Genomic DNA, 17,281 nt, shown 5'->3' with positions numbered 1-17,281 from the left:
TGGATATAAAATCTATTGGCAGGGCAGTGAATAACTAGAGAAGGCTCTTATAAACAGCAGTGTGGTTATAATTCTGCCACTGAAATTTCAAAGTGGGGCTTCAATCAAAGCTGTTCATTTTTACTACTGTGCAAACATTCAATCTGAAGACGTTTATACCTGAAAGTGATTCAATCAAATATTGAAAGCAAACTGACTTTTAAAAATACATTGGGCAGATGCTTAAATCTTATTGGATCCTTTTGAAGTGATCTGGATTTTTTTTTTGTGGACAGCAAAAATGGCTTTAAAAAAAAAGTAATTGAATTGATTTGCTTATTTGATCCAAACATTTCAATAAAACTCATGTCAGTTCATCGAATCTGACCAATTTTCAAAATCAAATCAATCATTTGAATGGATCTGTTTCCCAGTTTAGCTCTGGATCAAGTCTCAAACCTGTTGCAATCCCAGACTAGTATAGATATTCTGCTACCATTAAAGCCATTTTTTCACACTTTGGGAAAAGAAGATAACTGGAGATTTAAGAGGGTGAGAAAGTAACAATGCAGGAATGGACAAGAGTGTACTTTCCCTTCTGTCTAAAGACCAATGGCTATAAAATTCCTATTAAATTTGATTGGACTGCACACCCAGCCAAGTGTGGCCATTTTATTTTCTTCCAGCTCTGAAAATTGATATAATTATACTAAATGATGTGTATAAATAATGATAAATTATTCTAACAACTTGATACCTCAACTCCCTTCCTTTCTTTGGACTTTTATCATCCTTAACTTGGTTTGTTTGCATCTAGGGTTTGGTTGATTGACAACTTAAAGGAACTAGAGAATAATCTTTGTAAAATGGCTTTTTGTCAAAGTCAATCTTTTTAGGATCAGAACAGAACCCAACTGTTCTGTTCTGAAAAATAGAAAAATACAATTGGAATGTTTAAAATAAGATGTTAATCCAAATGCATCTGTCTGTTTTTTGAGGAAAGATGTTAGTAATAATTTTGTGGTTCTCCAAGACATTTGGACAAATATTTTCTTTGATTAATGAAGTGGGTAACACAAAAGCTACATAGGAAATGGGATCACAGTACTTTGCCTATAAGAAAAATGAGAGCGAGACATTAATCACATAAGGCTTACACAAAGCATCAGTATTTGGATATAGCTTTAAGAGACTAATATTTCTTTATATGGGGTGAGTGGAAATAGTTACTCTTGAGCTACCTTTAAGTATTCTTAAGAGTGCTGTTTTGCTTAACAATGCTAAAAGAAGATGCTAAACAAACATTTAGGAAAAGTCATTCCCAAAAAAAATCTTTGTACAATAATATAATATTGTTGGCAATATTTTTAGTGAACCCATTTTAATTAATTGGTGGAGTCTGACCACTAGTATTACCGTAACAACCATTATACACTGATAATTACACAAATCAGTGTGTTTTAGCATGTCTTGAGGATTGACTGCTTTGTATACCAAACAATAGTGTACACATGAGGTATTTTCTTGAGAAATGAGAAGAATTTGTTTACAACGATCTTTACAGAGCAGGGGAAAAAAGTGATAATTGCCTACCAGGATAGTCTTAGTTTGTGATTCAAAGGAGATTTTCCTTCTTTACGCTCATGCAGGAAATGCATATTTATTGATACTTCACGGGCAGTTCTCCAAATATATACTAGGATAGGGCTTTATGTGCACATGGAGTTATCAGGGTTCATTCTATCATTGCGCAGTTAATGATTATATTTTTGCCATGAAGGAGAACATTGGCCTAATACAATGGTTTAAGGCTTTGTATCAGTTTATCAGCAGACAGGGTCTGATTGTATTAACTTCCCCACCTATTATAAAGCATGAGTACAACATTTGCCTGTGGACCAATCTGAACCTTTCATAGGGCTGGGGAGAGAGACAAGCTAAGTGTCACCAAAGAGAAAGCAAGCATTAAATGTTTTCCTTTTGTTTTCTTGACTCCAAATGCATTTTAAATAGCTTGATTTCTCTTCATATTCCCCCATATTACCAAACCGCTAATTTTAACTTGGTTTTTTTCCTTCTGTTCAACTGTGTCCAATTCTCAGAGACTGCCTGGACAAGTCCCTGATGGAAGGGCTTTTTGGGTAAGGTTTTTCAAAAGTAGTTTGCCATTGCCTCGTTCCTAGAGCTGAGAGAAAGTGACTGGCCCAACCAAGGTCACTTGGGTGGTTTGGTGCCCAAAGTGGAGCTAGAATTCACAGTTTCCTGTTTTCTAGCCTGATGCTTTAACTACCACGTCAAACTGAATTTCAATTTCAATTTAAAATTACCGAAATAGAGTTGGTAATAGGTAGGGGTTGGTCTGGGCTACAAATTGCGTGCTTGTGTTTTAAGAGAAGAAAATGCCCGTAAGAGTCCAGGCTATGCACGTCTGCAACTATTGTAGATGTGGACTACAACACTGTCCACAGAAGTTAACATCCTCCCTCTCTCCAAAACCAACCAACCTCAACCCTGTCAAAGTGGCTTGAAAATTTGCCTCGGGAAGCAACATGGAAAGATGTTTGTGTCTCCTATCACTGTAGATGATAATAAGGCTTTTGATAGGTATTCAACAAGACTCTTACAGGCAGACTGGAGACCACAGGATGGAATGTCATAATACTGGCAAAGTCAGAATGGCACTTCAGTTCAAAACATCAATGACCAACACCTGAATAGCTCAGCTGACTGCAGACAAAAGGAAAAACAAAACAGCACACACTGTACTAGAGCATTTGTTCACTGGTGCACAAAATGGGTTTCCCCAGTTGTCTTCCCTTCTTCTGCCTTATCAACTCTTCCAGCTCTCATCCCCACCTTCTCCGACTACTGTTGGATGAATGGTATACACTCTTTGTTCTCATTGTCCCCCTCGTGGTCTTCTTCCTCTTCGGCAGCTTCGCTGGTCTCTGTGCTATCGTTAGCCATCTGGGGATGAGACAGAAGACAAAGGATGCAGGTCGGTCAATATAATTCTCTGGCTAACGTGCAAAGCAATCAGCATAATGGAGAAGGCCCTAAAGGTAGAGGTTTTGTCAAGAATTGCAAAGACAAGATGAAAGGGAATTTTGGGAGTGACCTTTTATCGCCATCATCTCTTGCACACCAGGTTTGCATACATTGTGCCATTTTCAAGGTGTGTTGAGTAAAAGGAGAAATGATGGATCCAAGCAGCGATTTGCAAAGGCATGACCCACCAATTGGCAGATCTCCAAATGCATTCCAAACTGATGACTCTCGTGGAATTGAAATTTTGCAAACTCTGTGGAACATTTCATGGCATAAACATTATCCTAAAACTTTATGATATCATGCAAATGTCATAAAACCTCTTCTATGGTCAGTTCCTGATGTTTAACCATTAAATGTGGGCTATTTTCAAAATAGTCACTTCTCTGAATATCTCCATTAAAATTAAGAACTTTTCCAGTGAAGGTAGAACATTGGAAGTTCTGCCATTGTTGAAGGCACTGAGGAATCTGGTAATAAAATACCTCTGAAACAATAACCCAATAGGTCACCTAGGGGGCTAATAAAGGGGGAGGTATCTTCAGTATTCACATATTGATCAATGTAGGATTTGAAATCTGCTACTTCTTGTAACTTACCAAAGGAGTAGGCGACTTCTCCACATCCAGAATTAATTTTCCTATATTACCTCTGTCATGGATTCTTTGCATTGCTTCCTTCACCTATAATCAATAGATCTTAAATTTTAATCCTCTTTGTGATGCAAGAGCAAATCAAATCAAAGACAAAATACCCCCTACAACGGGTATTTGAGTACAAGTATGTTTCCTAGGATATATATATATATATATATATATATATATATATATATATATATATATATATATATATATATATATATATATATATATATATATATATATATATATATATATATATATATATATATATATATATATATATATATATATATATATATATATATATATATATATATATATATATATATATATATATGCCTGTGTTGACTTTTAAGTGTAAGTCCAAGAAAGACATGGAATTAATTAAACATCACAAGAAAAGAAAATATTGTATCACCAGAATATCACAGCACTAAAAAGGCTGCTGTCTAAAGCCTGTTTCCTAGGAGTACATGTTTGGAGATTTCTTTTGTGTAAATGTGTCTGGCAGAACTAGGAACACAATGCCTTCAGGTTTAGACTAAAACTCTTAGAATCCTTGAGGATTGTTCATGTGTCAGCCCTACAAGGTATAACAGATCAGGAAATTCATTCCGCAGAAAGATTAGACAGAAACCTTTTGGTGAAAGGCTACAGTAACACAATCTTGCAAGTCTGCTTGTGTTTTCACTTCCGTGTGTCTTTTACATCTGGGGATCAGAAAGAATCCGATCTAAGCCTTCTTCTAATACTTTCCCAACTTCCCTGGTCTTGTTCTGTCTCTATTGTTCTAATTCTTTCTAGATGCTTTTTCCAAGGTTATCTCCCCACACCACGCAACTTTAGATAATAGTAATAATAATAATGTAATAAAAGCATCTGGAGAGCACCCCTGATGGATACAATTGAAGTGTCATATGCAATCCCATTTCTATCTCCTTGCGAGGATCATGGCAAGATATTTCACTGAGCATCACTTTGGAAAATAAGATCTCTGGCTTTCCATTCCACGCTATGATTTTATAATTGATGGGGTTTCCTTGCTGTTACATGGAATGCAGCTTAATTCCATGATACATGGATTTTGGTAACAAATTCCTGTAATTACAGTTAAATATTACATTTATACATTAGCTCAATTCAAGGGGATTTTAGGCAGTGTACAGTATATATAATAAAATGCAGTAAATAATACAATGGCAAAACCAGAAAGCACTGCATTAATGCAATAAAATCAGATTATAACATATGTACAATATAGAAATACCATTTTGGTGGAAGTCACAAGAATATCATCTATATTATTCCATTTGCTGCATAATCTTATGCATATGGCAGTTGCTATGGGCAACTTTCATCCAGTCTGTAGCTCTGAAGTCCCTCAGATGTACCTGAGCTGAAATCTGTCCAAAATACCCCATAAGGCAACAATGGTGACATTATAATTGTTAAGAAAACTACATTTTTTATTTTTTTTTATTTTAATTCCATTTATATCCCGCCCTTCTCCAAAGACTCAGGGCGGCTTACAAGCTTAGCAGTAGCCTTCATTCTATGTATATGCCTGCTTATTAGGGCTTTCACACACACCCCAGCGGCATTATTACAAAGTCAGCTTAATTGCCCCCAACAATCTGGGTCCTCATTTTACCTACCTCGGAAGGATGGAAGGCTGAGTCAACCTTGAGCCTGGTGAGATGCGAACCTGCACTAATTGCAGGCAGCTGGTGTTACTTAAGGAGGCATTAGCCCACTGCTCCACCAAGGCTCTTCTACATGAACACATCTTGAAGTTACCAGATTGTAAAGAGGCTATTACAAGGCAAGATGGAATGCTTGATTTATTGTGTCACCATTAGCAATTTCCACACTGTATGTGGGCTACAGCTAGAAAAAAATTAGTTTCAGCTTTCCACCTTAGTAGGGCTGGATTCACACACTGTCCTAAATCATAATGTTGCATGTTTAGTAACCATTTATCTATCATTGTATTTCTATCTTCTTTTCTCCTGGTAGTTCAGGAGATAAGAAAGTTTCTCTCATTGCATTCCTGTAACTCTCAATGAAAGGTGTTGGGCTGACAGTACATCACTCAACTTGAAATCAAGTGAGGATTTCAACTTGCATCTGCTTTATCCAAGCTCAATGTTAAAAAGTACAACTAGTCTTGAAATGTGAGCTCCAAGCCATGTAGGTTATCAGTTCCAAATATGGTTTGTTCACTAACAATTAGGGACTGACTTCATGTAAGCCATCATTATGCCAGACATCTATTTAACTTGTGGTGCTCCAGATGCATCCTCTTCACCACCTGTTTTCCTTGTTACCTCCTGGGAGGAGGGGGCTCCGTGCTATCAGAAGCAGAACATCTAGATTCAATCACAGTTTTGTTCCATATAGTATTAACCTTGTGAATTCTAAAGCTTCCTCCTTTCATTATGGATTCAAGATGGACAGTGAATAATATTTATATGTTACTTATATGTAAGGGTGTAGGTCTATACATATGTTGTATATAGTATGTTTTAAATGTGTTATGTATGGGTACATTTTGTGAGGAAGCAACTAAATTTCATTTTTAATGTGTGCCATTGTGCCCACAGGGGAAAAAATAACAGTAAAGGTTATCTAATCTAATCTAATCTAATCTAATCTAATCTAATCTAATCTAATCTAATCTAATGTTACTTCATGGTTCTCAGCACCATTCATATGCCAGCCAGCTCGGATCAATGGCACCCAACCCATTTTCTCCCCTAAAGAACTCAGCCACTTTATTGTTGAGCTGAACATTGTGACTTTCAATGGTTTTCAATCATTGCTTTAATTTGAAATTCCTCTAAAGATAAAGAATGATTAACAGCTAACTGCAATTTTACAAGCCCTTAAGTCTACAGAGAACAAATGTTTCAATTGCTTCTACACTATCAAGAGAGAAAAAAATAATCATGCTGTCTATGTATCATTTGTTCTTTGAAAATATAGCTGTGCCTCAGGAGCTACTCAAATGCCATATTATAGAAAAAAGAAATTACTTGTGCTTTCTGTGACAATATATGTACTTAATATAGATAAGGGAAAAGAGGAAAGAGGTTGTTAAGGCTTCTATACACTTTCTAGATGTTTTCACAATACAATGAAAGGATTAATCAAAGGTTATTGAATAAATACAGTTCATTGGATGACACAACATTGCCGATACCAAATGATGGTTTTGAAACCATTCTGACTGGGTTCCCACCTGTAGTATGTTGGGGTTTGAAAAAGCAAGTTGCAAGAGCCCATGATTATAAAACATGGTTTACAGCAGGGGTCTTCAAACTTGGCCCTTTTATGACTTGTGGACTTCAATGTCCAGAATTCCTCAGCCAGCATGCCTGGCTGAGGATTTCTGGGAGTTGAAGTCCACAAGTCATAAAAGGGCCAAGTTTGAAGACCCCTGGTTTACAGCTTAGCAGCAAGAATTCAATCACTGTAGTGTATCCATCTTAAACAAATTGTTTGCTGTGCAACAAAGAGTCAACAATCAAGGAACATGAATACCTTAGATTCTTGTTGAAAGGCTATATCCAAACCAAACCAAATCCAGAGAAAATAAACTATCATGGGAGCAGCAGCTAAGGACAAGGGGGAAAGAAGCCTGAAAGAAATCCAAAACTTCTCCAAGGAAGAAGGTACCTTTCCTTTTAACCTACACAGAACATCAGGTACAAATCCTCTCCTTTAGCAGTGATCCACTAAATTAGCCTTCTGCCTTGTTCAGCTGAGATTCCAGTTCTGACATCTCCTGCTGGCTACCGAAAGTAATCCTGGGCCACTTTCAGCCATGATGTATGACACAAGAGGACCAAGCTAGGTGTGGTTGGTGGTGGAACTGCTATATGAAGATCCCATTCTCATGATCTGGTTCACACATCATGCAAAGTTTGTTTAAATGTAGTTTGTTGTTAGTTCACGCTTTAAAAACACCATTTATCAGCTTATACAAGCCAAAATTAAATCACATTGTGGCTTAACATATGAAGACAGCCTCTCTCTTCAACTAAAAGCATTTAAATTTAATCCTAACCACCACCACCCCTTCCAAGAACATTAATCTTCTCTGAAGCATTCCATTCAAATTCCTCTCATTTGACGCAGAGGGGCAGAGGGAAAAAACATACTGATACCTGCTGTTAATAGAAAAAAAATGGGAAAGAAAACTAATTTTTTTCTTATCCTCCTTCTGGCTGCTTTTGCTGAAACGTAAGCAAAACAAACCCATTCATACATCTCCAAATTCATGTCCACTTCCTGCCTCTAGAGAAATCTGTCATGAGAACTGTAGCCAAATCTAGTAGGAAGCACAAGCCAATCGCAAAAAATGGAATTGTTGCCAAAATTATAGTACATGGAGGGGAAGAAAGCAGCTCTCCATTGTGTTCACGCTCTAGACAACTCACAAAATGTAGCATCTGATCATTAGGATCTGTTCCAGTTCAATATTGGGTATGCTTGCATTTTTGTAACTAAATCAGACTTGACATTCATTTCACAGTTAAGTTCTACTACTGCAAAATTCAGATGAGCTTTTCCTATGTTGGTATTTTCCATACATTATAGGCATCTAATCACCCATGGAAAGGCTGATGTGCACAGTATGAATACTATTATATTCTGTTTGATGGAAATAAGGAGGCAAGCATTTTTCTCTGCCAAATTCCAGAACTTTCCATTACACACAATATTCCATCATTCCTGAGGGACAGCTACATGATAACCAATTATTTGAATGGGTGGAATAATCTTTCTACTTGGATGATCAGAGTTTAATATAAGAATGGGTATTATTATTTTTTGTGTTTGAATTCTCTCAGAAAAAAAATATGTTTTCTTTGCTTCTCATTTTGCCTCACAAGGAATGCTCAAAAGACTATTAACTCATTTTGTGCAAGAGTTTAAGGCTGACCTTTGACTGCAAACTGCTCCAGTTCTCACAGGAGATTAGAACATTCACATAAAGGAATGCATTTGCATTATTAATAATACTAACAGCGATAAAATGTAACCGCCAAGCTAGATAGCGGCACTAGGTCACTTTTGTTAACTCTCAAAAAGCTCGGGAGTAGACCCAGTTGGAAATCTCAGGACTGAATGGTAGACTCGAAAGATAAAACATCGTCCTGGATTAAGTTAATAACAAATTATACTGTTTCCAGAAATAGTAATGATCAAGTGAGCACGACTTTATTTTACAATTCTTTGAAAAGTATTCAAAGCCTGAAATAAACAGAAGAGCAAAACCATCACTGGATAAATCTGAAAGACAATAGCTGGGTTGCTTCAGCACAGTTGGACATAATCCATGATCCAAGGATCACAGTGCCTGAGTTCTCATAACACGCTGAGCCAAATACAAATAAATAAAGCCAACTAGAAAGCTTTAAACATGTCCTTCAGAAAATACCCCAGTAATGTTGAATTAAAGACTACTTGTAGCACATCCAAATCAGTGGGATATTTTCCGCATCAACATTTGGGGTTAAAGGAACATTGCCTACTAATATCGACGCACAAGCATTTTTCACTTAACTCCTGGCAGAATAAAGTATTTTTTAAATTATTCCCTAAAGTAGAAAAGTATAATTTTTGGTCTTTGTAACTTTAGAGAAGGTGAAGAGCTACTGGTACTAAATTTGCTTATGCTGCTCGTGATGAAGTTTGGAAGTCACTTCTTTATGTATTCTGTTTCCTCTTTTTGTATTATATTTTTATCTTTTTCTTCTTCTTCCTTTTTACCACTATTTAATTTTTCTTTCTTTAAATTTAATTTACATTTTACCATAATTAAAAAAATTCTTAATAAAATGGTATATGGATGCTTGAAATGGGAGGTGGGTAGAAGATTGGCCAAGTTTCTTGTAAGAACTTTACACATTCCAAGGTGAAAAAGGATTGTGTGTCCTGAGTTTATTATAGAGACAGTAGTCAAATATTAGTAGGCAATGCTCCTTTAACCCCAAATGCTGACTTTGTTGATGTGGAAGAATATCCCTCTGATTTGGAAGTGCTACAGGTAGCCTTTAATACAAATATTACTGGGATATTTTCTGAAGGACATATTTAAAGCTTTCTAGTCCACCCAGGTGAGACAAGAGTTAAAGGAGACATTTTTGGTCTGTTATTCTTCTCCCTGTCTGCTTTACCCCAGTGCTGCTAAGGAACAAGCAACTAAAACATGCCGCTGCAATTTATGACGATCAGGTCTCCATGGTAACAGGTCATGTGGCCTAAAATTACAAGCTTTTAGCATCAGAGTTACTTTGGTAACACCAATGGCGCAGATAGCTCATCCAGATCTTGTCCAAACTGATAAAGCATCTGTCTGGTTTTTTGTTTTGATGCTCAGCCAATTGCTGGCGTTAACACACAGACAGCAAGCATTTATGCTGTGACAAGAACTCCTAAACTGTTCACTGAATATGTGAAAAGCGTAGAATCACAGCCACTGACTATGTTCCCACAACGTACTTGGGTAGGCTAATGAAAGTTTTAGGAGCCACATGGACTCGACATTTAGATTGGCTAGCTTTAATCTTAGTTCATTGTGGCTCTGTCAAATATGGCAATTGAACTTATTTGATTGTACAATCGGAACCCTTTAGACTGGATTAAAATTGGTAATAAAATCAGTAATGTGTGATGTGTGGACACAGACACCAAGATCTGATTAGTCTCTGTCTAGCTCCACCCAGTCCACTGTGTATAGGATATTAATGGAAACCCAAACTTCCTGTGTGCATACATACACAATTCCAGGATCCTTGTATACAAACAACCAAAAGCAGTAAGATTCTTGAAAAGAAAGGAAGGCAGGGTGAATGATGATGTTGAATAGAAGGATGTTCAACTCTATTACTTCACTTCTCATGATTCCAAGGGTTATTATCACCACCTACTGTTTTGTTTACATTCAGGCATCTATGTCTACATATTCCTAATAGCTTTTTCTTTATTTCTAAATGGTTTGGGGGAGATTTATTACCCTGAATGGCTGGATATAAAGAACTGTAAATAAAACAACAGCCAATAATCATCATTACGGTCAACACAAATGAAGGGGGAAAAAGGGTGTAAAAACTTTGAAGTTACCCATACCAATTCAGCAAACCAGATGAAAGGGAAATTAAGAAAAAGGCAAAACATTGAAAAAACAACAACAGTCCAAACGTTTCAGTAGCCCAAATAGTCAACCAAAGGTTTGAACTTTTCTCTTCCTTCCTAGCCTTAAATCATTTTACCTGACGAAGTATTTCATAAGATCCCTAGGCAATCCTCGTATCAATTCTTGTGCTATGAACTGAACTTACTGTACATAACCAAGGATGTATAAGTGATGTTCTCAAGACCACCAGGCAGATCATACCAGGAAATCAACGGAAGCTAAAACTGCTTTCATCGATATTACCTATTTTAAGAAAACTTTGCAAGCTGGATTGTGCTCTACCTCTTCCATATACTCTTTAAATCTCCTTGAATCTTGCTCTGGCTAGATTCAACAATCCAACCCCTCGTAAAGGAATTTCCAGGAAGAGACAGCCAATGATATGTCTCCTACCTTTCAGTAGACCATAAAATTAGCATTGACCATGGTATGGCCAATTTTTGCCTAGCTGATACAAGAGGAAGGCAACAAATATTGTTCAGTAGAACTGCAATTCTCAGATACCTTTCCAATTTTCTCCCTTCCCTTCAAAACTTCAGTTGCTACCACTACAACGAAGATCCCACCACCTGTAATTCTGAATAGCGGGACTATCAGATTGGCCTTCCACTTTCCTGTTGCATCTAAGAACATGGGAAAGCTGAAACACAATGAGATAATTCTCCCTATACCTGCAAGTGAGAACTTCTAGGTCAACTGCAACACAATGAATTTAAAAACCATAATTGCTTTTTCATGACCAGGATTGTGTGCTCCTTTATAACTGTCACTATTAATATCTTGGCAATGACATTTTATACCAGGTTAATATCTCAAATATCAACAAGGTTTATATTTGATCTTCTGCATCACAATGCTAAGGGGGAATATATTACATTTAGAGTGGCTGAGAGAGGGGGTTATGGGAAATCAGGTGTAGAATTCAATCATGTAGCCAATAAATATTTGAATTCCAAAATGTTTTGCTCATCCTTCTAAAATATTAACACTCTTGGGTGTTTTTTTTCCACGCAGAGTTAAGCTTTTGGCAGAGAACTGCTGGAGTTTATTCTTATAACTTTTTAAACTACAAAGTAATGAAACAAGCCAAGTCTGCAGTACCAGCTGCCTGGCACAAAAGCCAGTAATAATAGTCATTTAAAAACCAGCACAGAGCAAAATGGTTGGTAGAAGCCATGAAACAGGAAAATGTTATTAGCGTTTTGATAGAATCATTGATGAGATGAATTTTGGAGTCCAGATAATCAAACACATGGTCCAACTGTAAAAAAATAAATAAATCCTAACTCTACTTAGGGCATATTTGAACAAAATGCTACACTACAGATAGAAAAGAATATTTATAGCTCAGGGCTGAACTGTGGAGTCCTTGGTGCTCTTTGTTCTTGGCTGTTTTCTTGCAGACATTTTATTACCAAACTAGGTAACATTATCAGTACTGGTACTCTACAGGGATTGCAGGTTGGCAAATCCACCTCCTGCTTCTTCCTTCTAAGTAGTATAGTCAAGAAACAATGATCTATGGTTTATTTTAAGCTTACTGGGTTTCTGGCTGGCCATGTCTCTCATATGGACAAGTAATCAACATTGGGTGTAAAATGGACAATTTAATAGTACATGTGGGACATATTCTATCCAAGTCTGAACAGAAATAACTTTGGCTTCCATAGGAGACGCCTACACGTCTCCTGGATGTTGCCCTAATAGGTCGTGCCCCAATTCTAATCAAGTAAATAGCTTCTCATGTGGAGCTTAAAAGACATTATAGAAATATCTAGGAACAACTATATTATAAAAGAGATGGGAAACTTTGGTTCTGTTATTCTGGATATCCAGGTGCCAAATCTTCTGCTTTAATTCAGAGAGAGTTTTATCAAATCGCAAAGTATGTAGTAGTGACAAAGTAAGACTGCAATATGCCAAATCATCATTAATTTGCTTTAAAGTGGAAAAGAATCTAACTGGCGAGGTGAGATGAACTAAGCAAGTTTCCAAGTTGACTTGCTTTCAGCCAGAATCTAAAACATCAGAGGCTTAATCAGTGCCCAGTGGGAAATGCAGCCTAATTCTAAACATGTTAGGGCATTGGAAGTTAATTAAGGAGCTCCTACTAAGATTTCCAAGAATTGTGATGGGATTATTTCTAAACTTGGAAAATGTCTCATAATATACAACTGAGCATCACAGAGCATCAAACTCCAAAATTCAGCTTTAACTAAAGCTGAAGAGAATGTGATTATTACCTGGGACATAATTGTTATCACATTGATGGGCAGATTTAATAATTGCAAAGGATGGTTTGGAGGCTTTTCCAAGAGGGTCTCTGGTTTGAGTAGACCAGCGGGTAGAATGATACCAGATTCCCTGTTTAACTATTCAAAAAATCATCAGTAACATTTTAAATTGGAGCACCGATTTAAAATACCCTTGCTGATAGATTAAAACCACCAGGGATTCAGTTTCCAAATATGGAAATGCTATTTCCTATGCTCATATTAAGCAATGAAATTAGATTCCACCTGGGGTACATAATTCCACTGGCAAGAACAATGGAACAATCTGATCATAATGTGTCACATTCTAGGGGAGATTAAAATGTACATACATCATGATGGTGGTGGAATTGCAGTGACGAGAAACAAAAACCCTTTCTCTAAATCTAAAGCTCTCTAAATGTCTCCTAAAGGCTTTTTTAAATTTGAGAGTAAAGACAACTGAAGGCTCTGGAAAGTAATGGGTATATGGATGAGCATTGGGATCCTGGCTTACAACTGTCTCTCCTCAAAGTGTTTTGTTCTTAAATTTAATTAGTAATTAGAATTTGTCTTGAGCTGAGAGTATGTAGAAATATTGTTTCTGCCAGATGGTGTAGATCACGGGTCTTCAAACTTGGCCCTTTTATGACTTGTGGGCTTCAACTCCCAGAATTCCTCAGCCAGGCACACTGGCTGAGGAATTCTGGGAGTTGAAGTCCACAAGTCATAAAAGGGCCAAGTTTGAAGAGCCCTGGTGTAGATGATCCCATCTCTCTCTATTTTCATTTGTTTAGGACTAAAGCTCATTATAGTTAATTTCAAGTAGAGTAAAGTGAGATAACCTCTCTCATTCTTAGTATCTAACTGACAGTTTGTTCCTAACATTCATCTTCAAAGATGAGTTCTTATTGGTTGGTTCCAGGCTTATAAATATTTCCTACTTCAATTTGTCGATTCTCTTACCAAAATTTGCCAAGAATAATAATGGTAAATTGATAGCCACACTCAAACCTCAGTTTTCTACTAAACGCTGATCGCTTCTGAAGCCAGCTCAACTTGATTACAGGAGCCACTGCTGTGCTGGAATAAAATAAGAGGGGTAGCGCTGATCCCACCATCTAAATTTATTAGTAGACTTTGAACATCCAATCTTTACTTAATAGCGAAACCAGAACCGGAAGACTGTTTGGCATTGCAAAGCAAATGACAAAGTGGAACGCTAGCACATCAGTCTCCTTGGTCTTTTTTCCATTGAGAGATTGATCTGCATGATAAAGGAAAAGTTGTCATGGCAATATCAAGCACGGATGTACAGTACATTTCATTAGTTTACCAGCAAACCTTAGGGGAGAAAATTAACAAAATCAGTCTTCTATTTCTAACATTTAGTTTGACAATGTGAACTTTACCATAATAAAGCAACCAGCCTATTGAGTTAATATCCACCCATACATAACTGATATAGATGGATATAGTTATTAGGTTTTATTTCCCATGGATATCTGTGGTATTTTTTCACACAGTCAGTTGTCAGTAAAAAAAAACCCACCTCATAGCAGAACAGTCATGATATTGTATTAGGCCAGAAATTCGAAACACACCAGGCAGAGAGAACAATCAATAACAAAAGTAGTAGATTCAAAAGTCCCTAAGGGTCTGCAGACCCTTCACTTACAAAACTGGCTTTGAGACAAACTAGAATCTCTCCCATCAGAAAATTTCATGCTTTGCATCTGAGAATCTAAGACAAAACACTTGAGGATATCTTCAACTGGAGATGGCTGATTGAGCCTTGGAGGAGTGTAGAGCAGATTTCAAACATGCCCAAGGCTTCAATTGGAGCAAAAACTAGCGGGGCCATAGCATGTTCAGCTCCTAATGATCTGTCCAGGGTCCTGAAAGCTCATTCTCTTTCAATGATATTTTTCAGCTACTTGAATCTTCACAGAGAATGTTTTGTGTGACTTCTCTGCATTGGCAATTGGAAATTTGGATTGAAAACTGCTTGCAGATTACATCATTTCTTTGTTTTCTTAAGCCAAAGAGCTAGCGCTTGTCTGAAGACATCTCCATGGTCATGTGGCCGGCATGACTAGATGCCAAAGGCGCACAGAACGCTGTTACCTTCCCACCGTAATTGTCCCTATTTTTCTACTTGCATTTTTACGTGCTTTTGAACTGCTAGGTTGGCAGAAGCTGGGACAAGTAACAGGCGCTCACTTTGCTACGCGGCACTCGGGATTCGACCTGCCAAACTGCCGACCTTCTGATCGACAAGCTCAGCATCCTAACCCACTGAGCCACCGCGTCCCTATATATATATAAAAAACAACAATCCTTAGATTCTTGCTCTGCTTTTCTGAGGTACTATCATAGTGGGTTCAGATTCGAAGTCAGAGGTGGGGGATGACAATGATCAGGCAGTGCCAACTTCAGAAGTGCCAATAGAGCAGACAGCTCCAGTGCCACTATTTGGACTGCTGCATGAGCCAGCAAAGTAGGCAGCGCAAAACAGCAGACACAGCTGCCATCTGAAGATAAGGGCATGGAATTACTGCTCCTGTCCAATGCAAGAGTTTGGTGGGCTGTGAAGAGTAGAGCAAAGAGGGTCTGCAAGACCACTCCTGCAGAAGGGGTCTCACCTCACTAAATGAACTACACCAGGGCTGCAGGCACAAGCTTTCCATTGACAACAATCACCTATTAATTCCCATTCTGTCTGCCTTGACTTGTGATCACATAAATACACCGACGTTGAACCTGAACTGGCTGACAAATTTGCTACAAGCTTTGACCCTCAGATTCCACCTGATTACTTGCCTGTTTGATTTGGAACCCTTTGAAGTCAAACTTACTGAACTTTGGGAAGGAACTTGTCTATATTGCAAATGATGTCTTAGCAAGCCTCATTTAGTAAAGAGAACAAAGCCACCCCTTTGTTTATTTGTGTGATTGATCTGGGACAGAACAGAGACAACAGGAACTCTGTCTTTATAACAGCAGGCAAAATTATCCTATTTTAGTCACTAGAGAGGAAATGGAAGTCTCTACCTTCCTGAGCATCTGTGTTTGTTTGTTTGTTTGTACTTCTGCCAAACTTGGAGTTTGATAGATTCTATCCATACAGCTGATGTGCCTTGATGGTTTTATTTTATCTTATTTTATTATTTTATTTTATGTTTTGCTATGTAATCTCTGAGACCTTAGATTCCAATGATGAAATGACAAGAGCACCCTTAATATGGCAACTCAGGAAAAACCTCAGACTGATAATTGAAAAATAAATGCATATCTTAGGGAGGAAAGGAAAGGACAAGGACAATTATAAGGTTTAATGTGGTTTTTTTTAATTTCCCCACCCGATGACAGTGAGTAGGCTTGATGAATGAGCTAGACGATAATCTTGAACAGACTGTATTTATCTACTTCTCAAGCTAATGTCAGAGTGATAGGAGAGACTGCTGCCAAATGGTATGAAGTGTTACCAAACAAATGGAAGAATGTTATTTTGTAAGATAGCGTGACACCACTTACAAATACAAGCGTAAGAACATCTATGATTCTTTAGGTTTCACTCCATTTCTAATTTCTCAACCTTGTTTTGCCCCATGCCTACTTTTCTTACATTTTTAAAATCTGCACTAAAACTCATACATTTTCTTGAAGGCTTATTCCAATAGATCTTATTTTAATATGTCTCTCATACTACGGCAGCGGGCCTCGGAGCGCCAGGGGAGTGGGAAAGTCAAGAGGTGTCTCTCTTATTATTAACATCCATCTGTCTGCTAGTCCCTTTTTCTGCTTTTATAGTTTCTCATTTTTAAAAAATATTTAAGTAATGGTTTTAATTAAGGATTGTCTTATTCGTTTACTGATTTTATTGCATGGAGCCCAGAGTCACTTTCTGTGAGATGGTCAAGGATATACGGTAAATTTGATTAATAAATAAATAAATATTCTCATTATGGGACACAACAAAGTTTAGATGTCCTTTCTCAAGTCTTTAACTCCCCCTCAAGATACTAACCTTTTTTCTACCTAAGTCCTCAGTTCTTTCTTCACTCCACTTTTTCCCCTTTTTCTTTTTGACCCATTCAGCCTGAGTTCTTTTCTCTGTGAAGTGTTGCCCTTGGCTGGGGCTCTTTTCCTACCTG

General features: G+C 37.4%; 1 protein-coding gene across 1 annotated transcript in view; it reads right to left on the bottom strand.

Moving 5' to 3' along the window:
* Positions 1-2,755: 2,755 nt before the first annotated feature.
* The window catches only part of VAT1L (vesicle amine transport 1 like), a 42,287-nt gene continuing 27,761 nt past the window's right edge, over positions 2,756-17,281 (bottom strand). Inside the window, exons 8-9 of the mRNA XM_081336272.1 lie at positions 3,627-3,710; positions 2,756-2,946 (exon numbers count right to left, since the gene is read on the bottom strand). Of these exons, the coding sequence (XP_081192398.1) occupies positions 2,845-2,946; positions 3,627-3,710 (186 nt within the window). The 3' untranslated portion in view covers positions 2,756-2,844. The remainder of the gene's footprint in view (positions 2,947-3,626; positions 3,711-17,281) is intronic.

This window comes from Vipera berus, assembly GCF_964194415.1.
Source record: "Vipera berus genome assembly, chromosome: 10".
NCBI lineage: Eukaryota > Metazoa > Chordata > Lepidosauria > Squamata > Viperidae > Vipera > Vipera berus.
This window is presented reverse-complemented; position numbering and strand designations above follow the sequence as displayed.